At 37.4% G+C, this 25,598-nt stretch overlaps 1 protein-coding gene across 3 annotated transcripts in view; it reads right to left on the bottom strand.

Annotated features, from left to right (window-relative positions):
- The window catches only part of LDAH (lipid droplet associated hydrolase), a 126,194-nt gene that overhangs the window by 37,474 nt on the left and 63,122 nt on the right, over positions 1 to 25,598 (bottom strand). For all 3 annotated transcript variants that reach the window (XM_072858483.1, XM_072858484.1, XM_072858485.1), the window contains one exon: positions 3,589 to 3,829. In XM_072858483.1, coding sequence (XP_072714584.1) covers positions 3,589 to 3,829 — 241 coding nt within the window. The remainder of the gene's footprint in view (positions 1 to 3,588; positions 3,830 to 25,598) is intronic.

Below are 25,598 nucleotides of genomic sequence, written 5' to 3'. Positions count from 1 at the left end.
AAATCTACTGTCTCCAGCCTGCATTCGTGTGACAGCCTGAACCCATCTGAAACCCTCGTTTCAGGTTTCTGAGTCCCCTCCTTCCCAACCTGCCTAATTGCAGAAAGCAGACCCCCCCCCGCCCCAGATCTCCGTGCTCCCCTGCTCCCCGAATAGGTTAAACAAACAGGGAGATTCCTCCAGGGAAGTCACAGGTTCAAGATCACAAAGGACGCACCGCATTTGGGCCAGTTGGAGGTTTTTCTTGCTATTGTGCTTATCTGTATCTTCACTGTCATCCAGACGTTAACCTCTGACCTGCCAGCCCGCCTCTCGAAAAAGCCTTGCGGTGTTTACCCATTATGTAATGTCTGTGCTTTTGTGGAAATTTTACAGAAACAAATGGAGGAAGTTTGCCAGTCAAACGGCTGGACAATAAATCCTGTCCCGTGTAGACAGAACGGTTTACTGTCACTGTAAGTCTGCTACTGGCATCTGTCACTGAAGAAATGTTTATAAATTTCAACACGCTGGAGTGCCAAAGTATTCCAGCATTGCAGGACTGTACATGATTTGTAGAACAACCAACCACCACTGTGCTAGATAGGGGTATCCTTGTTTTGCTAGCCTGAATAAACAGAGTGACAATGTTTCAGATAACTCAAGGTCACTAATGTCCAATTTTTCTGTCTATTCATCTCCTAGGTTCATGAATACTAGTACCCAAATGCTAGTTTGTTCATTGTAATGCTTTTTCTGCCCTAAGATATCTTCGCCAGAAGTTTAATCCAGGTAGGCAAACTGCCTTCAGACCCCTTTGCTTATTTCTAATAGGTCCTTTATTATTTATACACTATGTCTTCCCAGCCTTCCTTACAATCCATTTTCTTTACAGTCCTTGCTCTCTCTCCTCTTTCTGTACTATTTCCCCTTTGGGACAAGACGTTATGTTTCGTTACCTTTCTGCAGAGTGTCATTGCAATGCCTTCTGCTGTGTGACCGGGGCTTCTACATATCATCAGCTATAAAGCTGGGACAACGGAAAGATGAGTTTGGATAAGAAGTAGGAACAAACATAATTTGAAACAGTGGGACAGATAGGTCATATAATTCTTCCTTCACTGACTCTTTCAACCAAGGGCCTGATTCTGCTGCCACTGAATGGAGCTTTTCACTCTCGATGTCAATGGGAGTGGCACTCGGTCTTAGAGTTCTGCTGTAATTAAGTTTTCAGATCTCATTTCCTTTCAGAGGAGAGAAAACATTGTTGTGACTAAGCTTTGGATGTGGTAACAAAACCCTGGCAGGTTGGTTTGTTTTAACGGACGTATTAGTTTTAAGGAAACTTTTACCATCTTTTCTGCCCTTAATCACAGCTTTTATTACAATTACAGTAATGCAACAGATGTACATGCCAAAGGCAATATGTGTATTTTTAATGAGTTGACATGCAACCTTCCTGGAGAGGAGAAACAACTTCATTTGCTGAATATTTCTGAACAATATCGAGCAGTTTATTAAGGGACAAGAAATCAATCAGAAAAACATTTATGACAAATTCAGAGGCTTCAGAAACTCACAAATGAGCAGTCCCATAAGACAGACGCGGTTGTTGTGCTAGGTTTAGCAAATTTTTGCTGAATGGTAACATTTTCTATTGTCCGCAAACAATACAAGAGAAGGTTAACAGGCAATATCTGGATAGCCTTAATATTATTAATCCACACATGTGGTCCTGAGTCACTGGGCTGTAAAACATCATCAGTTTCCAAAGATGAAACCAAAGGGGAATTCTGCTTGAGAGAGATGATATCACAAGCCCAAAGGAACTAGTTGCATCAATAAGGCCTATTTATGCAAGTTTTACAAGACATTGGCTCACAGGGGTTTTCATTCTGGTATAATGAATTCAGTCAATAAACTGAACATAGGCGGAGATCACTTCCTGTGAGCAAAGAGCCTTCAGCCTGGTTTCTTGCCTCAATTTACCTTACAGCTTGGACACAGATCAGACACTGGTGCACACACAGCAGGCTGACACGCACACATCAACCCGGCTCATTCACCTGGAGACTAAAGAGCTCGGAGAGTCAGGCTCCAACAGCAGCCCACAAAATCCGTTCTGTTCAATTATTCCTGCCACTGCTGTGGTCTGGGCCAAACAGCACTCACAAACAATGGCTGGCCACGCTTTTTGGAGGTTAATGCAGGCCAAGGATCACTTCCAATACAACCCTGGATGTAGATAACCTGTTTTGAGAAGTAAAAGTGTATCTGTGGGGACCAGAGAAGGATTCCTGGCTTGTGGAGATGTGACCCCACAGAGCTTCACACAGCTTTCTCCAAGACCAAGTTATCAAAGGAAGAAGTCTGGAAGCCTGGTGTACATAAGACTGCATGCTGGCTTTCTCCTCGGTCATCATAAAACTGCCATAAATTAGTAGGAACTCAAGCAACAAACCACAGGACTCCTATCAGAAATCTACATTATCAACTGGGAGCCTGATTTTGTCAGGCACAGGGTACTGCAACGGAGCGACTGTCATTATGACAGGTTTGTACAACATAAAGGGGGCTGTCTAGGTTTGGCAGCAAGAACCCTCACTGCCCATCCTGCTTTCAGTCTCTGTACAGTCCTACAGCAAGCCTCCAATACAGACCAACACATCCACAGGTTTCTGCGAAAGGTAAGGGACCTCACTGCAATCACAGTTACTCTGGCATATCCGTTTGGATGATTAGTAGGTAAAATTTAACTGATAAAAGACAGAGCACAACTGGAAATGTAGGAATGTGTTTTTACTACTATTAATGCAATCAAAACTTCCTTCTTGCTATTATTACTGTGTTAGCACGTCAATTCTATTCCAAATTGGTTTCAACTGCTAACTTACCAAAATACCTGGAGTATAGCACAATCCACGTTCTGGTTTTCATTCTAAACTTAACATAATTTATCTGAAATTACTCCCTTTCTTAAAGCTGTTTCTCTTGCTAGAATGTGCAAAATATGCGTACAATATGCACTGGAGGAACGTTAATCTTCTGTCTTTCTCCGTATGCCCAAAAAAGTGCTGAAATTCTTCTGTGCATAAAATAACTTCTATGTGTCTTTGTAGACTGAAGGCCCTTTTCTGAATTTACCAATATTCCAATTCAGATGACAAAATCTATACAGCTGGTTAAACTATAGCTTTAAAAAAACAGATGCAAAGAACCCTTTGCGAAACTGATTACCGATTTATTTTCACCATCCAATATGAGTGAAATGCAAAAAGGAAGCAGACATAAGTAACATAAACTAGATTGTAAAACAGTGTTTTAATCACGTGAGATACTGTTAGTAGTATAGGTCAGAGTTTTCTTAAGAAATATATATTCTTTGGGGAAATATTTTGTTATTTTCCCCTTAAAACTTTTTTTTCAAAATTGACTCATTTGAGATCTTCCTGTACCTATGGTCTTAATTTGAGAAAAGATTAGACCTGTCCTTCAAAACTTATTCATGCTTTAGTATTAAGCTTTTGCCCACCAAACTACATCAACATTTACTAAATGAGAATAATACAAAAGTTGGTGTAACAAAAAAACCACAAAACACGTGCTCACCAATGCAGTCCAGGCTGAAGAGATTTACAGAGGTTGTTATGGAAGATTCATCACAGGTCTTCATTCCTCGCAGAGCAAACCGCACCAGGGAGGCTTTGACTCCCTCTGGTAGAAAGGACAGCAGGTAGACAGGCATGTACAGAACGTAACGAAGTTTGCACAGCAAAGGGGTCATGAGCTTTCCTTGAGGGGACTGAGCCATACGCTCTATCGTCGGGAACAGCAGCACAGAGCGAAGAACCTGTCAGGCCATGAGAAAATGACTGTCAGCAAAGTCCTACAGCACCGCACCCCAGCCTAGGAGACTTAATTTTTAAATGAGTCTCTGCTTGAAATGACGTTGGGTTTCCAGGTGCGTTGCACCTCAGACACATAGGCAGGCTTTGCGGTGTGCCCAGGTTAAATTTTTTAAAAGAGGAAGCAAACAAGAAGGTGGTTATGAAATGCTGAGTGCTATCGGTGTAGAAACAAGCGCCCAGGAGGGCGAGCACAGCCACTTGCTCCAGCAGGATGGTGACCCCACCAGAGGGCAGCAGGCAGGAACCGTCACTTCAGTCCAGGCGGATTTTTTATGTCAGCAACAGTACATTGCTTTTTATTTCATCTGGTAATCTATTTTCTCTAAGTAAACCAACCAAACAAATTAAAAATGCCAGCCACGGGGACGGTAACTTCACAGTTTGACAACACACGGCGTTTTCAATTTGCAGTTCAATACAGGTAAACTTGGTCAGAACAAGAGTCTAAGCACACAGCCCCTTCACAAGATGTGTACAGTGGTGCACGATATTGCTTTTTATATGTTATAATGAAATAGACATATTCTAAAGCTGGTAATTATTTTATGTTGTGATAACAGAATACACTGTAGCCTTAAAATAGAATGAAAGTAACTAAAAACCCACCCACACTAACCAAAAGTGAATAAATATACCTACTCTCACTTATATTTCAATGTTGAGATCAAACAAATATTCTAAAAGGATACCTGCCACTTTTTTCTGGAAGTAAAAACATATTACAAGAATTCATACAGGAAAAACCCTGGAAGACACATGACTACGGTACCTAACAGAAGTATCAAGAAAGTAAAGTAAGAGAGATTCTGGATATTGCATTTGCAGATAATAAGGTATAAATTGCTGTGCTTTGTTGGTGACTCAGCATAAATAAAATAGATGTAGTTATATATGTCAGCTTACTGCATGTATCATTCTACATATTGCGCAAGTTAGATTAACATTTTTGTAAAAAATTTTTAAAAATAATTGTCTTTACTCTCAGATGAGACTCAGCACTGCATCTGTGTGCAATGCCACTGGTCTCAGCAGGTATCCAGTGGGAGGCAGGGCATGCCACCAAGAGATGCTTACAAGATCTGGGCATTGTAACATAGCAAACAGAAGAAATTCAGGAAATAACAGTAACTGTATTTTCTACAGTATTTTAAAAGCAGACTTTGAAAGTGCTATTTATATTCAATACAGAACTATTTTAAGAAATCCTTCTACTTTCCAGCTGATACTACTTTGGGTTTAGACAAAGAAAAAAATACATTCTCAGGGAAATCAATCCTGGGCCTCTTTTTATTAAAGGCAACCAGCAGCTGAAGTATAGGAATGCAAGACTTGTACTAAATTATATGGTAGTTTCGTGATATTTCAGCTAGGAGCTGAACTCAAACTGTTGTGATCTAAAGCAGATTTGACCTGCGTTCCCAGGCACACATTAATCCTTTGACATTGCAGTTTATAGATACAGGATTAGTTGCTTGGAGTGCTGTACTAACCACTGGGGGAAGTTGCTAAACCTTGGAGGAAAGCAGACAAACCAAGAAAGCTGTTACAATGTCCCGTGCATTCCTGCATTTTTTAATGGCACACAATTAAAAGGATGGTGGTAAGATGGAGGATAATTTTATTTCTTTCTTTTTTTAATCTTTTGCAGACAATAATAAAGAAATGTAAAATGCATATTTTTCAAATACTTATCAACTATTAGTTTACTGCTAGTTTCCCGAGACAGGATTTTGAAATGTGCATTTGACTGCAGAATTGCTTAAAGATGTAGTTCAACATCTTTGTGACACAACTGCAGATACAACAGATTTAACGTATTTTATTATAATGACACACATGTTCATAAAAAAGTATATTTGTGTCTTGAAATAAGTGAAGTAGAAACATACAGGTAAAATGAAAGAAATTAATGAGATTCAAATGCTTAACATCCGTTAATAATTTTTTACTTTTCAAATGCCAGGATCTTATCTATATGCAATTTACACTGCTGAAATCAAGTAGACGGCACAGAATTATATTCAATTTACAACTTTCAGAATTATTATAAGACCAGTCATTCTGAAGATGGAGGACATCGCCTATCATAAGCACCAGGTATTGTCACACCTATGAATGCCACGGTATATGCCATTAAGTAACCTGTAAAGGTTAATGACCCATTAAGTAATGTGTAAAGGTTAATGACCCCTTTATTTATGGAAACCCTTCTCATCCTTAATGATAGAAGTTTCTTGTGATAACAATCAGTCAAAATACAAAACATATTACACATAACTAGAGAGACAAATCCAGATTCACCTGGTTTAAACTACCCCCAATGCAAAGTCCAGTGATTTTTATTGGTTAAGCACATGGCAAGGCAGAGAGCTGGGCAACTAGAGACACTAGTCACAGAGACTTGAGCGGATCTGGGGATTTCTGAAAGTTGGCCAGTGAATCTACTGAAGGCAAACACACCCTGTGCCCACGAGTCTCTGAGAGCTGTGGGTCGTATCACCTACCCTTGCTGTGCTTTGGTCAACCCGATAAAAATAGTACATGTATTCTTACATTATACTGGAATCGTCACTGTTGATTGTTGTGACAATAAACAGTATTTGTAAAACTGTCATTTAATTTATTTAACAGTTATTTATTTAACATACTACTAAATTGCAAGATTTCAACACTCAGGATGATGCATACATTAAAGTTCAATGTGTAAGGCACAGATGCTCGTTGGGTTAGTCACCAGGCAGTTGCTTCTATTTTCATCATCAATTTTTAACTCTGAATTACATAGGGCTCAAGACCTGAATGGTTCAAGGGACTGTAATATGATGCAGCATCTTGCAAGTTCTAAGTCTTGTTAACAACAAAAAGCTAACATTATCTGCAAGCTCTTCACATAATTCAATGTGGGTGCCAAGGCAGCTCCTAGTCCTGAGTCAAGTGGTATATGTATCACTGAAAAAATGAACAGGGCATGGCCTGAGCACGTGTCCAGAGAACAAATTGTCCTAGAAGCCCAATATGTTCTGCCCTTTAGTCCTTCAACATGCACCGTAGTAGGAAGGTGTGGGGACTTTCGGAGTTTCACTTTTGTCACTGTTTATATACTTTGGTGTCTAGAGCTATCAGTCCATCAACTTCAGGTATGTATGACCTGCACAGTAAAGTTTACAAGACAGAGGAAGAGAAACTACTTATTTCATAGGAAAAGTGAGCCCTCAAGGCAAAGAATATTAAATGCCCATTCCCTGAAAGCAGGGCATTGACCAAGGAGCTTTGTTTAGGCAGGATCCTTAAATGAGTATGATTCACTTCATGTGATCACTGCTTCATGTAAGTGTTAAAGAATACAACAAAAGCTTCCTCCAAACTACCTACATAAAGAACATATACATTCCTGTACATCTGGGCTTTCTATCCAGCTTTTAATCTATCTAAAACAAGATGACAAGGTGACAATTGAGTACATTCAGGTCTTCACTGGATAATGGTTATGTCAACATGGTTTTGGATTTGCAGAAACAGTTGGAAGTTTTTTTGTTTTGATTAAAATGAGAACAGAGTACAAAAAGACAAACAATTAAATTTACAACAAATTGTTGTTTATCATTGCACAATTTAATAGTCTCAACCACACCAGCAAAGGATTTTGGTAAAATGTTTAAATGGTTTCTTTATAAAAACACGAAAAGTATGCAAATCAGATCAAGCCAAAAAAGCCCCACACTAATATTTTTCATTAATGCCTTCTACTGAAGAGGTGAAAGACATTAATCAGCTACGATTTGAAGTTTGAGCAGGTAATACTACTTGTTAGAGGACTGGTCAACGACAGTGCTGAGGATATAACACCACGCTTAAAAGCTGGATGCCACTTACAACCAGTATACAGAAAAGTGACTTGATTTTTCAGAGCTGTTAACGCCCGTGATGCCAACAAGAGGAGCTCAATACTTTCGAAATCAGACTGGTTTGATTACGCACAAGAAATCTTGGTTACAGATTCAGGCACCTCAGGTGTACCCTCCTGAGATCACACAGTGTCCTGGTTTTGGCTGGGATAGAGTTAACTTTCTTCCTAGTAGCTGGTATAGTGCTGTGTTTTGGATTTAGAATGAGAATAATGTTGATTGATAACACACTGATGTTTTAGTTGTTGCTAAGCAGTGCTTACACTCGTCAAGGACTTCTCAGCTTCCCATGCTCTGCCAGGTGCACAAGAAGCTGGGAGGGGGCACAGCCAGGACAGCTGACCCCAACTGGCCAAAGGGCCATTCCATACCATATGGCATCATGCTCAGTATAGAAACTGGGGGGAGTTGGCCGGGGAGCAGGGAACACTGCTCGGGGACGGGCTGGGCATCGGTCGGTGGGTGGTGAGCAGTTGCATCACTTGTTTTCGCTGGGTTTTGTTCCTCTCTCTCTTTTTGTTGTTTTCATTACAATTTTTTATTATTATTTTATTTATTTTATTTTATTTCAATCATTAAACTGTTCTTATCTCAACCCATGAGTTTTCTTACTTTTGCCCTTCTGGTTCTCTCCCCCGTCCCGCTGGGGCAGGGAGGGTGAGCCAGCGGCTGGGTGGTGCTTGGTTGCCGACTGGGGTTAAACCACAACACCCAGACACTTCAGCCAAGGGCGTGCAGAGAGCTGTGACACCGTGCTGCTTGCTCTTAATATAGAGTGACATTTTGCTCAGAGAAACAAAATGGGAGAGAAAAGCAGGCAGGATGCGAAAAGGCAGACACTGACTGACAGAAAGGAGTACAGGCCTTTTTAAAGATTTGTTTCAGAAGAGACCCCAAGTAGGTGAATTCATTAATTACAGCGAGGCTTTGTCAGTCCCATACCTTGGCTCTCAAGGGACAGACCGTCCCTGCCCATGACACCTCACAGGCACGGTCAGATCTCTCTACCAAAGTGGTAAAACAACAAGACTGACCCACTGAAGAAAACATCCCTCCTACACCATCAGAAAGTGAAAATTCCTCAGAAATAACCTGCTGGTTCACTCCACTTCAATGGCAGAAGCAGCGGTCGCTGGAGGCTCACATCGACTTTTGAGCAGGAAAGGTTTTGGAAAGTATTTGCTCCTGCTGCATAATCTGTTCTTAATCACTGGGGGTGCAGAAATGGTTAACATAATAACCACCAACAAAAAGAACATAAGACTCAGATTCTGCACCGGTGATGCAACTCAGAGCCCACAAGGAATTCCAGAGATCAAATCAGGGGGCAGAAGCAGGAAGCAATCTCTTACGTTTTATACCCAACCCATCGCACCGACCGACGCTCGGTGAAGAAGCACCCAGGTACACTTCTGCAGCTCGCCCGCAGACCCTGCAGCCACACACCCCTGCTCCGCAGCAATAGCATCCCTACGTGCACAGGAGGCATGACTTCCAATCACAGGGCTGGAAAGAAAATGAGCAAGGAAGTTTTATTTAAAACTCCTTCAAAACCCTACAAAAAGCAAAAGCTTTTTCTCTGTCAAAAGTAACACTTCTTTTGATACATTTTAGTTCATCCCATATATAGTTTATTATTCCTCTTTTGTGTTGGCAGAGGAAAAGCTATTATCTGTCAGGTGAAATCTAGTAAATTTTTCAAAGATAACATAATGATGCACTTAATGGTAATCTACAGTCTACCCTTGACACGGAGTGCCACATTAATCACAATTTCCTTTACTCAGTATGCAGAAACCTGCAGGCAAAACAACGAGGGTCAGGGAAGTGTTCCCTGCTTTATTACCACAGCTGTGCCGAGCAGATTTCCAAGAAAACGCACAGGACAAACCAGACAGCGTTGGCTTGGGCTCTCCTCTCACCAGAGTGGGACTTTCTGGACTTGCCAGTTCACTTTGCTCAGTCATGAATTATATATTATATTATACAATACAATACAATACAATATAATATAATATAAAATATATAATACAGGGTTATATTTTAAAATCTTGAATAATTTCTTCTTCAGCTGTTCAAGATGCTATTTGGTTTCTTGTACCAGCAGGCTGTCTGTCACAGCTCAATATCAACAAACCCACATGATTTCATGACAGCAAAAGAACTAAAGCATGAACACAAGTGCCAAAAAATTATTTCACTCCTGGTGTGAAGTAAGAACATACTGTGTGCACTTTCTTCTATTTTATTTTATGGATCTACTGTGATCCTAAACGAATGTTTGGGCATATTAAATAGGCTAGAGAACAAGTATCTCACAGTTAATAGAGAATCTTATCACTGAAAATTTCAGTCCTGTGTAAGAATTAAGTCCCACAGAGGTCTTAGCATGCTTTTTATGGACAAATAACCTGAAAACCAGGGAGTCAGATGACTCCACAAAAAAATATACATCGTGAAAGTAGGAAGATTTAAAACAAGTGTGTGGTAATTTGCAATCCTTTGCTCTAACCAAAGCTTACTCTTCTGGGTAACCGAATTGTTTCTGTAAAACAAAGTAGTAAAAAAAATGTAAATAAGCAACATTTTGTAGAAAAGTTTGTATTTTTTTACCATGAATGCCATGGTGGCTTAGTTTGTCAGTGTCTGCTTAGTTCATGAGAGTCTTCTGTTACCATCTTCTAAAGCCCCCTCCCAACATACTGCTGTGAGGCAGGGGCACATGCACTTGATTTCATGCTATCAACTTAAATTTTCTGCATTTCCTATTTATTAGTGCCCAAATTTTCACTTTGGCATCAGATTAATTTAATTTTTTCTATTCCTTTCATTCCAGACTTCTCATTGTGTTACATATAATCTGTGAGATTAAGTGACAGAAAGGAGGATTTTTTTTTTAATTTTCTAAGAAAATTCTTTGTATATGAGGACCATAATCTGCTCCCTGCAGAGCTTAATTTGTTTTCCAAACAAAAGCACAGTTAGTGTGTGCAACTCTGTGAACGTGCTGTTAAAACTAAATAATACACTTACATTTTCTCTGATGGGCTGAAGGAATTCTTGCTCCCTAGGAAAAGCAAACTTTTTGAGTGCCACTAACAGCATCATGGCAATGTCTGTCAGCTCAGCTTTACTAAGGGGTATTTGAGTTTTCATAGCTTGAGAACAGATTGGATGAAGACTCTTGATCACAGGACCTTCTGGCAGAGTTTTCATAGGCATACTGGGGATCCAGCTAAGAAGTGAGTTCTTCAATTAGCTATAACATAACTTTCACTGATATAGAGCAAAAGTTATCTACTGCTTTTCTATTACTTTTTAGTCAAGCAAAGTCTGCATTTGCACCAAATGACCTTGACATTGGTCTGCTTAGAAATAAGAAACATACTATGTATTTGGTCAATGTTTGCGGATCTAGTCTTCAAATTACAGATAGGCAGTAGAAGAAGAGAAACTAGAGGTATTTCACAGTGACTGTCACTACCTCTCCTTTGTAGCTAGATTGCAGTTTCCAGTGAATGTAGTGCTTCAGTACACACCAAACCAGCTTTCTGAGATCCAATCTGGATATCTGCTTCAACAATGCTTAAGGCAATTTTTCCAAGAAGAAGTACAGAAAAAAAAAAACACCAAACAAAAAACCAACCCAGAAATGGAAAGAAGCAGTATAATAATGAGGTTCTGTTAAGTTAAATTTGGTACTTTAATTATTCAGCTCACAGAACCAACTACTACTATCTTTACTCTTTTACTAAAGCTACTACTATCTTTAAATATGCCCAGAAAAAATAATCTAAAGCATGAATGAGTGGGAAAAAACCTGGCAAGTAATAAAGCTGAAAGGACACATGGGAGATGGTGAACAGCAAATGATATGCAAGTTTGCAATATGATATGGTGCAGAAAGCAAGCGAGAGAGAAGCCCTGCAAGTTAATGTTACATATAATGAGGAAACACATCACAAATGCCAGAGGAAGCTCTGACTCCCTGCGAGACAACGCAGATTGCATTCTGTGCTGTACACCTTAAAAGGGAAGATTTCAACCAAAAGCCAGCCACAAATACAGCATAAAATTAATGGAGAGCTTGGATGATAAAATTTCTAAAGGAAGTTATATATATATATATATATAAAAATATGAATAGCTTGGCAAAGTGGGAGCAAAGAGGCAATGGGGTGGAGAACCGTAACTCCACTTATTTTTAAGGGCCATAAACGCAAAGGATGTGAAATAATATATTTTCGGTGGCACAAGTGACATAAGTAGATGTGATGGAAAGAAATGAAAAAATTCAAATGTTAAAGCAGGTATCAGGAGTCTGTGTTGACATCAACTTTTACGCTGCACCAAGCTATCATGTCCCAACTGTAGAACTGTTACCAATAGAAACGGTGTGCGAGAAATGCCAGCTTACATGGATGTGACAGACACTCTAGATTTCCAAAACCAGAACATTGTGTCAGGAAGCTGTAAAAAAGTTAACATAAGATCTGATAATGTTATTTATACATTCACTTCTCTCATGCAACTACACTGTCCTGGGACTACAGCATATTACATACGCTGACTAAACTAATAATCCAGGAAGAATGAAAAGTAAATGTGTTGACTAAAAATGTGGTTTTTTTCTTTCTATCCCTCCTTTTCTGTAAACAGTTACCACAATTTAAAAAAAAAATAAATTAAAGCATGTTTCAGTTATACAGCAAGCTGGCAGAATCTTTCCAGAGTGGTTGTGCCCAGGAACGAAACATACCCTTTCAGGAGGAGAAAACCAATCAAACGTTATTTGAAAAGTTTTTACCCCTCCTCCAAAAAATCAGGATGAAACATGAAGTTCAGAACACTACAGAAAAAACATTTCTCTCTAATTCAAAGAATTCTGTTGATAAAATGAACTTTTTAACACTCCAGCACAAGACTGATCATTAAACCTAGTCCACAACCATTCTGCATTTCCTTCCCATCAAGCCACAAGAAATCCTTCAGCACCCAATGACATATTTTATGATGCTTTGGAAAAAGATCCAAACCCCCAAAACTGATGATCCAGCACAGGATGAGAAGATGGCAGACTCACAGCACTACCGCTGGCATGGCCCCTCTTTTCTGATATAGAACTCATTAAATTAAAATATTAAAAAAATCCCAGGAAAGGATTTTTCTTTCAGCCAACAGAAAATGCTACCAAAACAAAACACAGAGATCAGTGCCGATGGAGAATTCCTTTGTGATTTCAAATCTTTGATTAATTTTCTTGTAAGCATGTAAACAAGACACACCAGTTGCCACCTACAAGGTTTTCAGTATTATGGGGAACACTGTATATACTGTCTACCTGTGGTCAATCTTTACTGCTTCCAAGGAAAGCAACTGAGGCCACAGAAGCTATACCTCAAGTCAGGGCAAAAAGTATTTCTTGGACAACTACTGGAAAGTCCACAAACAGGAGTTTAAATACTGAAATATAAGACATACTTTATGCTAATAATTAAATGTCATACATATATATATGAATGACATTTACAATATATAACTTAAATATATGAACTTATATAATTATACGTGGTGCAAAAACTACAGCAACCACAACAAACGTACTCTCTTACCTTTTTTTACAGTCTTTTCCATTAACTACTCACATTCAATAAAACCAATATCGTTTTCTTGCTGTTACTTATTTGGATGATTACTTCAGATTTCATATTTTCATGTCCAGAAAGTAGTTTCTAATTTCTGAATTTACTTATATCCATCTGATCCTATATAAATATTGCATTCTAATATAACATAATGGATTTGCATAACAATTTTATTTTTTCTCTGCATTTACTCCTTGTAATGTTTATAGAAGGCACTCATACACACATTCTCTGTTTAATGAGGTTAAATCAGCCAAGATACCCTGAGCTCCTCCCATAATTTAGGTTCCTTATTATCTTCCTAGGTTTTCCCTCTACTTATTTCAGTTTGAATTCATCTTGAACACAGCTGGCTAGAAATTACCTTGTACAATAGTACTTACGCTTTTCTGTCCTATAAACCATATTATGCTGAACGAAAATGTGTGTGAGTTCTCTCCATGATGACATATGTCATTCACCTTCACAAAAGCACTGATGGAGACCCTTAGCCCTTTACTGTATACTTTGTTACTCCACGCATGCAGTGAGAAAAGCAGGGTTTTCTTAAACCTCATCTGTGCAAATATGACTCATGAGATGTATAAGAAACAGTAAGTACAGAGAATATGAAGATAACATTTTTAAGTCCCTCTCCTGCACACCCAGACTTTTAATTCTTACAATATGTGTACAGCAGATGAGGCTGCCTCCTTAAAGTGCTCTGCTGACATGGTTGTCTTCTCAACCTTCTCACTCATGTTCCTTGGCCAGACTGTCACTCAAAGGTCAAACTAGAGCACAGTCAGCAAGAGCTGAGGCAGGGGAGAAGTGGTAGCCAAGCTCCAATCAATGTCTCCTCTAGAGATCTGCAAAGCAAAGCAACTAGAAATTCATAACATATTTTTAAGAAAACAATATTGCCTTAATATTGTGTTGCATCACATCCTAAGCTCAGGTTGGCTTTGTGACAAGGGCTGTTTCCTGTTCAAGTGCTGTTTTCCGTTCATCTTTGTCTGATGTCAGGGATGTCTCTGTCTCTTGGCATCTGATGTGTTCTCCTTTGTTCATACTTAACTTCATGTTTTTATAGTTAAAATTACTTACAGCATGGTCTAATAGATTGGGATATTCAATTCAATTCAATCCCTATTCTGGTTTTGAACAAATCAGGCAAAATGAGAATTACCAAAGTGTGTGAGAGAGAGACCACTCGTGCTTCTCTTGTGACCACAGGCAGAACCCATGCGGACCTCTTCTGACCTCTATAAAACTTCATGACTATTACTGACCTTAAGGGAGTTGGTCAACTTAGGTATGTCTCCATCGCTTTGAATTACAAAAGAGAGAACTTTGGAGATTACAACAGACTGGATTCAGGGTAACAGATTCAAACAACCACATGTCCAATGTTTTTACGTATTTCTATTTGGACATACACATAAAGTATCAGCTATATCGGTTCTTCAGGAAACAGTATACATACATATATACTTCCTTATACATTCTACAGGTTTCTCTAAGAAACAACATACATAGGAATCTTCCTGAAAACCTCGGAAATGCATTGTTTCCAAACATTTCAATAGCATTAACTTCCTTCAAGATACAGGGCAATGAAACATACAGGACACACTGATATTCATCTTGTGAAGTTGTGCATAATCTTCACAACTTCACAGTATTCTACTGTAGTATTAACTGTTGCAAAATATAAGATCTATTATTATATTATTCTATATAATATATAGAATAATATATTAATATATTATATAGATAATATATCAATATAATATATTAATAGATTATATATTAATATATTGTCTATTAATTAATATATTAATAAGATAATATATTAATATATAATATATAATATAATATATAGAATAATATATTAATATATAATATATAGAATAATATAATAGATCTATATAATATTATAAGATCTATAATATTAAGACTTATTTTTTTTTAAAGAGAAGATTAAACAGTTGTATGGACAATGCTGTCCTCAGTGATATTAGACAAAGTCACTCTTTGTAAATGGCACATAAATATCTGTGAGCCAAGCAACAGTTAATGAAATTTATGGGGAAACTTCCTTGTTGTGTATGCTGGTTCATAATTTCCCAAACCATCAGTTTTCTTGTACTTTTGAAGTAGTCAAGTGTAATACAATAGATCACAACAAACTGATTTTTTATCTTTCCCCACTCTACGGGCTCATTCACAATCCCAAATCATTTTCTTACTTTTCATGACTTAATCAGAGAAATATTATTAAAAAAACCTTAAGGAGCATGTACTGCTTTCATACTCTGCTCCGGTATATTCTTTGCCTGAGGTACGTCACCATTTCTGGGACAAGTTAGTCGAAGGCATTCTTTTAGCTGTAGCACATACACTAGCTACAAATACCCATACTATTCCTTACTAATTAAATGCAGACGACAAATTAATATACCGAAGCACCTCGTAAGCAGCTAACCTGTGCTGTACTTTTACAGACTACCCTGGAAAAAGAAGACAGGAGTAGTTTAAGATATAAGTAGATGCTAACTTTTAGCTGATGCTATTCAGTGACGTGGAAACAGAAAAATTCAACTTCCCAGCTGATGGAAAATGTCAGGATTCCCTTGTGTAAACCAACAGAACTATGACCAATTTTTGTCAGCAGCAAAGAGTCTCCTTAACTCAGCTGTGTATCTAGCACAGCTTTGCTTCTACTCTATGTGGTAGAAAGAAGAGAAGAATTTAGCAGAAAAAGCAATTAAGATGCCTTGAAAATAAAAGTTAATGTACCTGCTCCACACCATTTTAAAAATTACACTTTCTCCCAATCTGTCCATCTATCACTCATACTTACAGTTTCTTACATTCAATATATCCAATATTATCATATAAATTACACCTCCTTCAACATCTGAATTTGACCCACTAAGTTCAAATATATATAAAATACACATTTTTCAAATGAATGAAAACTTGGATTTATTTTTTTACTATTTTCTTTGAGATTCTACCTGATGATATAAATAGCAGGCAATATTCTCATTTGTTTAAAATGCTCTACAGTGATCACAAGGTTTTTCCATGTCCTGGCACCCTCTTTATTTAACATATATTATCCAATTTTATTTGAAGTACATCTTTAATGCCCCAAGCCTCCAGTGCTTCCTGGCTGTTCCACTTAGATGGAAACAAAATTCAAGGACCAGCATTTTTTTTAATGTATTTGTATTTCAAACTGTAGTCTTTAGCATAATGATGAATACAGAACTGGGTACAATGATAACACCCTTAGGTATGTATGCCTGAGTGTCATTTGCACCAAGGTGAGGTGTGACTAAATTTATGTCTACTTTAAGGCCACTTTCCACTGACTTAGCATAAATTTGATTCTGAGCCTTATATGTTGGAATCCTGCATCTAAACTCATTGGACCAGCCATATGAAGAGCCCTTTTAAAATGTGAATCACAATCAGGCTTCTACAGTATTAACTTTACATAATATTATTAGGAGTATACTAAAACTTGCTCTGCAGAGTTTAACTACAGAAGAACTATAATGGGATGAAAATAACTCAGGATATATCTTTCAGTAGCAAGAAAGTCAGAGGCATGGAAATCTTGGTAGTATCTAACTTTAGCTGCTAAGAGTAACAAATTACTTTTGCCAACAGTGTTCACAAGAAGAGTAAATGAAAAGGTAGAACCCTATTGAGACTGCAGCATGCCCGATATCTTATTGAATGCTTCTGGTCCTCTGTGATTCCACCTACTGTACGGCTGGGTGTGTGATCTTGCTCTTGTTGAAACGAGTGGCAAAATTTCCATCAATGTAATGGGCCTTAATTCTCCCCCATGAATAAATTCTGATTAAAGGATTTATTTTTCAGTTATTAAATATGACAGTCTACAGTCAACGTAGATCTCACCAAAGACACAATATTCCCAGCTTTAGACACCAAGATTCTCTTATCTATTCTTGGATAGACAGATGAAGACCACGGCTGCCATAAAACACTTATCATGGTAGTTACAGAATAACCTCTTGGATGGAGAAGCAAATTGAGACCTTCGACAATTCCCCTTGAAATCAATACGCTTTCAATCCCACTTTTCAAAAGGTTGTCAGTATCTTCTATGATACCTGACTTCCCACGTTGAAACCTGTTTAATGGCAACAGGGGAGGGACCATCCATACCTCACCTTACAAGTGGGTCATGGCTCAGGAAAAAATTATCTGTTGTTTCACATTACTTGAAATATTTTCCAGTAAGAAGTACTCCTAGAATTTTTCCAGACAAAGCCCAGAATTCTGCTAAACATACAAAAGACTAGAACTCAGAAGTGTTCTCTACAGACACTGCAAACTATTTCTCAACAGGTCAGCTCTACATACTGAACTATTTGCGATTTATTAAAAATATTAAAAATATTAAACACAGACTGTTCATTACATTTACAAGTCTCACAGGGCTGAAATGCAAATTACTCTGTACTACAAATATTTGGGTAGCTGAAGACCTGCCCAAAATGTTTGGAAAAAAAAAAGAAAAAGCCTTTTTATGGTTTAAGGTAATAATGAGAAAACTGTTCTCCCAAAAATCTGTATCTTATTGTTGGACTGAAAATAGTTTAATAGAGAAAATATTCATTGACAGAGCAGTATTTTACGTAGAGAATTAAGCCCCATCAAAGTGGGCAATATCATTCCATCTACAAGGGAAGTGCCAAAGGAGACGGCCAAAATTTGCAACGGTGTGATAATACCGGCAGGGATGGATTTGTTGCTATTATGATTAAAGCATATAAACAGAAGAAGATTAGGAGGGGTGAGAGTGAAAAGAGAGGAAGAATAGTTTATTGGTTGGAAGAAGGGCAGGGAGAAGCTTATGTTGGAATGCAGTGTCACAGTTACACACCATAAAGCTTTCAGTTGCTCCCATTACATGAATGTCAGAATGCAGCTGCCACTTTCCAGAAGAAATTCTTTCCGTTTTCATTTTGGAAGTACAGGGTGGGATTTTTTTTTTCAGTGAAGCACTCCCATGAGATCACTGCACTGCATCTGCAGGTAACCTTGCAGTACACAGATTGGTAAATGTGATCCTTGTAGACATGATCCGGGACACTTACCACTTACGATGAACCAGTAGTATGTCCTTAAAGTGGAGAGATGGCTCAACAAAAAGAAAGTATTAAGAATCAGATTTTCTGTTGTCTTGAACCAACTGCTTTCACAGTCATCAATATACAGCCATATCTACCAATAAATATCAATGACAATCCATTCAGTTTAAGGAAAAGTGGCTGAACAAGGTGAATGAGAAACCAGCTCTACAATTACAATCTCATTTTGCTGATGAAAAGGGAAGGCCATGATTTTCCATCAGTGCCTCGAGATCCTTGAACTTCTATTTTAAGTGCTCCATTTAAGACATTTTGAAGGGGTATATTTCACCACTCACTGAAGTCAGCCCTCAAAAAGGCATCCAGTCAACCCAAGCCTATAGCCCTTCTTGGCTAGAAGCGTTAGTAGACAGATAAGGAAAGCTGAGCTGACATTTGATGTTGGAAGGAGTTCAGTCCATTACCACTTTAACCATTTTAAGTGGCTTATTTAAGGATGTACTCTGGAGGAACAAGAGCAGAACAAGTCCTGACTTGTGGTATCAGTGAAGAACAAAAGGATGAGTGAGTCAGGAAGTATACACTGCGAAGAAACGGAACACAAAGCCGAACTTTGTATTTTTGTCAAAGGAAGAAAAGAAACAAGGAATATTTGAGGTTCATAATAAAACTTATATCCCAAAGTCTTGTCAGGGTATCGGAAGAAGAGAAAAAGAGAGAGGAGGGAGTGAGGAATTCTCTCAGTCAGCTCATTTTTCCATCCTTGCATTGACTTTCCCAGAACTGTAAGCAATTTTAAATAATAAGGGAAAAATACAAAACTCCTTCCTTCGCAATATTACAGACTGTTCCTATCCTTAATTATTATGACAAATGGAATATAGGCGGGAATATGCTAAAATAGCAAACTTATCATATCTAATTTATGAAGCAAATAAAACTGGTCATTGGGTAGGAAGGGTTTTTGTGCAACTGAGAACAAGAATTTGAAAAATACCTTTCAATTGCCAATGCCAGATAAAAAGTCTGAACTCTGAACTCTGCCAGCTGCCATTAAAGGTCACAATTCAAATTATATTTATTGAGATCTGGGGTTTGTACCTTTGATTTCAGTAAAATACACTTACAGTAGTCATACTGCTGTTTTAAAATAGAGGAGCAGATATTTAATGTTTTCAAGAACAGTTAGGACCCAGTGAATTCTACTCCTCATACAGAATTATGCTTCGTTTTGGAATTTGAAATGGAGTGGAATGTTCTTACAATTTTCCAGTGACTAGAAATGCTGTAACAAAGTTATTAGAAGCATATTTTCATTAACATTAATTGAACTTTCTTGCAGGATTCCAAAGGTAACAAGTTTATTAAATACATTTGTGGTTCCTGGACTTCCACTTAAATGTATACTTAACACTGAATTACATGTGAAAGGGCAAACTCCAATGATTTTTTTTCCAAAATGTCACAGTTAAGTAGACTTGCGTCCAAACAATAGAAATCAAGCATTTTGAATATTTATACATTTAAATAAATGGAACCGGACTTCTATTACATTTAATTTTGAAGATAACCTCAGTCATAAGAGTACAGAGGGTGATGCTTAAGAAGAAATCTAGGGGCTTGATTTAGCTCTCTAAACATAGGTTTACAGTCACTCAACATATCCTCAGGTATCTGAAAAGATCCTTCATGGCATTGGCAAAAAATTCCCTAAAAAAATCAGTAATCAAAGAAATACTAAAAAGACGGGGAAAAAAACTTCTCCAGTATTTATCTGAACTTAATTCATTAGTGTATTAGAAATGCCCTAAATGCAGTGAATGTGCAATCTAAGCTCAGAGATCTTATAACTTTTTTGTATAAAGTTTGTGTCTTTTTCAGATTCCTTTCACTCCTGCAGTGAACTCTTCGAACAGGACACATCATGCTCAGTATGGAAGCTAATGCAGAGGACTACGTTTTTCCACTCTAGCCTCTAAAGTAAGCATCCCTAGACTTCACTGTAAACCATGGGGAATGAACAAATTAACAATATGGCAGAGTAGAAAATATTTTTAATTACAACACTGTCCATTCTAAGTAACCTCTTCTAACTGGCAGATCCAAGCCAAGTCTTTCCTCACTGCTTGAGTAACTGTATCACATACAATGAGAGGCAAGAGCTGATGAAGCAGTTCAACTTCTTTGTTGAGGGCTCAGGATTGCCAGCGAAATTACATTTTAATATAGAGCTTCTAGGAATAGCTATTGGTTACTAGAGTTATAGCCAAGCTCAAAGTTTAACTACATGTTTGCAAAGTCTATGTATGTTCAAAAACTCCACAATGTCCTTTCACAGTCTCCTTTCATGACCAATTCTTTAAAGCCCTAACTGATGGCTTTCCCCTTTACTCAATTTTAAATTAGCATGAAAACTGCTGATTTCTGGCTCTGTTGTCTTCTGTAAAAGCATATTAATTGCAGTAGAAAAACAAAACAAACTCAAGCTATGTGCGGCATATCCTGATACTGAATTTTGATCGTTTGGTCCAACTCTCCAAAGAGATGAGTCTCTGGTTTTCAAGTGCTATGCATACACATCTGCAGACAGAATTTCAAAAGATCTCACCACCCAGCATAAAAAGTTCTTTGGGATCTGGCTTTCAAAAGGGTGTTGAGCTCTTTTGAAAACATATGCTATAAATCCTAATTGTTTTTGAAATTCACTTCTTGTTATATGTTTAAGATTCCCTCATTTTTATAGAATCATTTCACTTAGTTATTACAATATGAATCCAAAGTTTTGGAGGTTCAAAATAACAAGATTTTATGAACAAATCTGTAAAAATCCACAGTACTTAATAAATCCTGTTTTTCTGCCATTTACCATTCTAGCCATCTTTTTATTTTTAGTCCTTCATTTCCTCTTCATTCTCATATTTTACTTTGGATTCTTGATGAATGATCACAGATTCCGCTTTTCAGTTTATTTTTCTTCCTTTTCTGTTTGTACATTTGGCTACTTTAATGTCTTTTAACTTCCTAGAAAAAATAATTTTTATAGGTTTGTTTGAATTCTGACTACATACATCTGAAAAGAAATCAGATGTTTCATTAGCAGCGAAATGAACACGTTATTAAACAAATTCAGTCTCTTGAAATTAAAATTATTGTTCTTATGTCTTCCTACTTCGAATTATCACAGACGAAAACCTCAATTTTCATACTGTTTCTATATTCAACTGAGCAGTAAACCAAATATGTTAAACAAGGTGACAGAATTTGAAGTTTCAGTGAACATTATGAACAAAATACGATTTTCCTCAGAAATTCTTTGGAATTAGTTTTTTCTCAGGCCTTCTTATCACAGGCTTATGATCTAAACAAGCTAATCTTAGGGCAATGTTATTATTGACTCTGAATCCTCACTCTTAAAAATGCGATCAATGTTAAAAAAAGAAACTTGTATTCATATGCTTGGTAATTACGTTCTGATCGATATACTGTTGCTGATTTTGTCAAGCCTGTCTTTTAATTGCACCAGACATCAAATTTAATTAAATTTGCACTTGTGCTTTTAATTATCACTCTACTATTTTCCAGTCTCATCTGATCTTCAACATTTCTGGCCTGTAAGTTTTTCTGACTCAGAAGAGTACTGAACTATATGTAATCTAGTATTTCCCATAAACTTCTAGGACTGAGCAGGTGATATCTACCTGCTTCACTTGCTTCAAAAACCACACAAGGTATGCTACATATATACATGGCAGCACTGTTCAGAAATGCATTATTTGTTTTCAAAATACGTATAAGGCAGTAATAAGAATGAATGATATATATATTTCAAAAGCCTTTTCTAGAAGGCAAAACAGAGCTTTAATACTTACTGTACCTCATCTTTCTAGAATCTCTATTTCTATTTTTAGGAGGGACATTTAGGAATCAAATGATAAGACATAAAGACAGTGCCTTTTGTCTATATTTGGTAGATACAAAAAGAGTCAATTTAAAAATGAGTTTTATTTCATTTAATATATATCCTTTTTTTCTATTCTTAAGACTGTCATATTGCAATCTTTAAGCTTTTTGTTTTCTAAACTGAGTTTCTGTATCGACACTTTTTGGTCAGATATTAAACTCAGACAGGCAAATCCACAACTTAGCTTTTGACAATATGTTGAACTACAGCTTCCATATGGCTAACATGAGGTTAGCCATGGTGTACTAACACAATATAACAGAAACATGGCATAAAACACTAGTGAGCAGAATAAAACAAAGCAATTCAAGTCAAGGTTAATTTCAAAAAGCTTCCTTTGGATCAGACAATCAGGCATGAGCTTTGGCCAAGTAGGCTGACCAGCACCATAAGCCTCATCCAAACCTCCCACTCATGCTTCCTTGGTAAACTCTAGGCTTTGGGTTAGAAGTTTAAGACCTCAACAGCGACGACACAGAAGATCTTGAAAAGGGCATAGTTCAACAGGTAATCCTTCCCAACATGAAACTTCGAAAATTTTACATGTTCTTAATCCTAAAGCTTCATGTTGTCAAAAAATCCAGAATTTTATCATCTTATGTTGGTAACTTGAGTCTCACCTTTCATTGTTTCTTGCTTGTTACTTCTACATTTACAAGCAATAACAAGTCTGGACTGCAGACAGGACAGTTATATAAAGTAGAGCCCTCTGGAAATCTCTTTTACTTTTTTATCTCTCTCTTTCTCTCCTCTCTCTTTTTTGGGGGGGAACAACTTTAAAGCATAAATCCTGTTATCTCAGTTTAGAGGATATTGGATTGTTAACTAGCAAGCAGTTATACACTGTTGAACACAACATAAGAGTCAGATGTATTTAACCATACACAAGTATGATTAAAAGCTAATTTCTCTGCTTAAGACAAGAAAGCAGAAAACAGAAAACCAGACAGACACAAAGCAATAATGGTCAGGTATCTTCACAGCATGACTGAAGACTATTCTCAAGTTGTTGATCACATTTAAGTTCCTGATAGGTTCAGTTATTCACTGACAATTGACAGTTCATGCCACTTTGGCTTGAAGTCAATTTTCCATGATAAAAACTATATTCTTAATGTGGAGAAAGATGCATGCCTCTCCCTAGTGAAAGCAAATTGACTCCTTATTTAATTTGCCCTTAGGCATTTTACATCTGAAGATGTATCACCTTCAACAGTTTATTTCTCATTACATATTAAGTTTCCTAAATTTCTTTTTGTATCCTTGAGATATTTCACATCCTTTTGTCCTCTATATTACAAGGTGGGTTGTTTGTCTGTGAAGAGAAAAGTAATTTCAGGCAGACCTACGCAGCACATGGCAATCTAGACAGTGCCTGTTCCTGTTCACAAAGGCGGCATCCAGTGAGGGTTATACAGAAAATCCCATCTGCCTGTTGACTGCTGCATTTTCTTACAGTTTACATTTTTTAAAGCTTTTTTTTTGGCGGGGAGAGGTAGAAAAGAATATGACTGGGACCATCAGGATTAGAGTCTGTCATCAAGCCAGTGAAAATAATGGTTGCTAGTGGTCTCTTGGGTGAGCTGACACTCTCAACCCCAATCCACAGTTATCACCGACGGCATTCTGAAGTTTTGTTGAGCTTTTAAATTCAGGCTGGTGGCCTTTTATGAGTGTCTCCGTCAAAAGTCAGTATCTCTCTAACAAATCTTTGTTTGCCATGAACTCACCCACTATTGCTCTTTGCTTTGCAGCCTCCCACCCCAAAGAGAGAAGGTTTTATGTTTGTCTTAGGTTTTCATATGAAGGTTGTTTTCATTTTTTCCTTTTTTTAAAAAAAAAATCTCTCCACAAATCTTTGTAGAAACTTCCTTGATGCTTCAAAGATACAGTGTCTGATTTATTTTATTTGGTCAGGTTTAATAAATCATCTGCATTACTTCTCACGTTTTCCAAATAAGAGAGCTGCACAATGTTTGCATATGCACCAAGTTCCTATTGCTTGCTTTACTGGCTATTCCACTAGATTTACTGATATTGCCTGAGGCGTCACTGAGAGAACATACTCGTCAGAACTTTGTCATCTGTTGCAAGGTGGATTATGCAGACCCTGCAATGTGTATACTGTCAACTAAAGCAAATTTTAGTCTAATTGCTGGCTCAGACCACCTGTGCTTCCTTGTATATGCTCCCAAAGACTTGCTATCTATCAAGAACCAAAAATATATATATTATCGAAATAGTCCAATCTAGTGACCAACTTAAAACATCCATAAGGTTAAATTAACACACACATCTCACTGAAGGCAGATGAACTTAGACTCATTATTAAATCTGTGCAAAACTGTGTTAGAGTCTTTCTTTTTTTGCTCCCTCAACACTTAAAAGGGGGTGAAGGTGGGTGTATATCAGCTCAACGCTGTTTGCTTGTTTTTTTAATATGAAGCTCATTTATCTGGATGGATGGACTGAAGGAGAAGAAAAATACATCAGAGTCAATTTAGTTTTATACTATGGCCTAGAAATTTGCAGCTTTCTTCACAAGATACACATTTATTTGAAATGTGTACCAATTCCCTTGTGAGGTCTGCTAAGTATAGCCACCTATCTTTTTCCTGCACAATAATTTTGCTAATGTTGTCATTGGGTTTGTGTTACTGTAAGTCTTTTACCCATTTTAATTTTTATGGGCTTTTTTTTTGCACTTTATCATTTAAGCCTGCAAGTAACATGAAATTCATACAAAAATAGCGTTTCTCCATTCTGTTTGCCAGATCATGATCCCTACCGCTAGACATAACTACGTATCCATATTCTACCCATCACTGCGATCCATTAAGGAACCAACAGCAAACAGTTCTCAGGAAGGACAAATCAAAACAAGGCTGCACAAACCATGGACATTTATTCACGCTTCTACTGTGCTGTTGGTTACATTGCACCCTGGCACACAGGTCTACGAAGTATAATCCTCTACATGAGAGAAGAAATTATCTCTCTTCAGAAATCTTCTGACTATTTTTCTATTTTATGCAGTCTCACTGTACTCTTCAAAAGATCTGAGATAAGCTTACTTTTGTAAG

Source organism: Ciconia boyciana, chromosome 3 (assembly GCF_034638445.1).
Source record: "Ciconia boyciana chromosome 3, ASM3463844v1, whole genome shotgun sequence".
Taxonomy (NCBI): domain Eukaryota; kingdom Metazoa; phylum Chordata; class Aves; order Ciconiiformes; family Ciconiidae; genus Ciconia; species Ciconia boyciana.
This window is presented reverse-complemented; position numbering and strand designations above follow the sequence as displayed.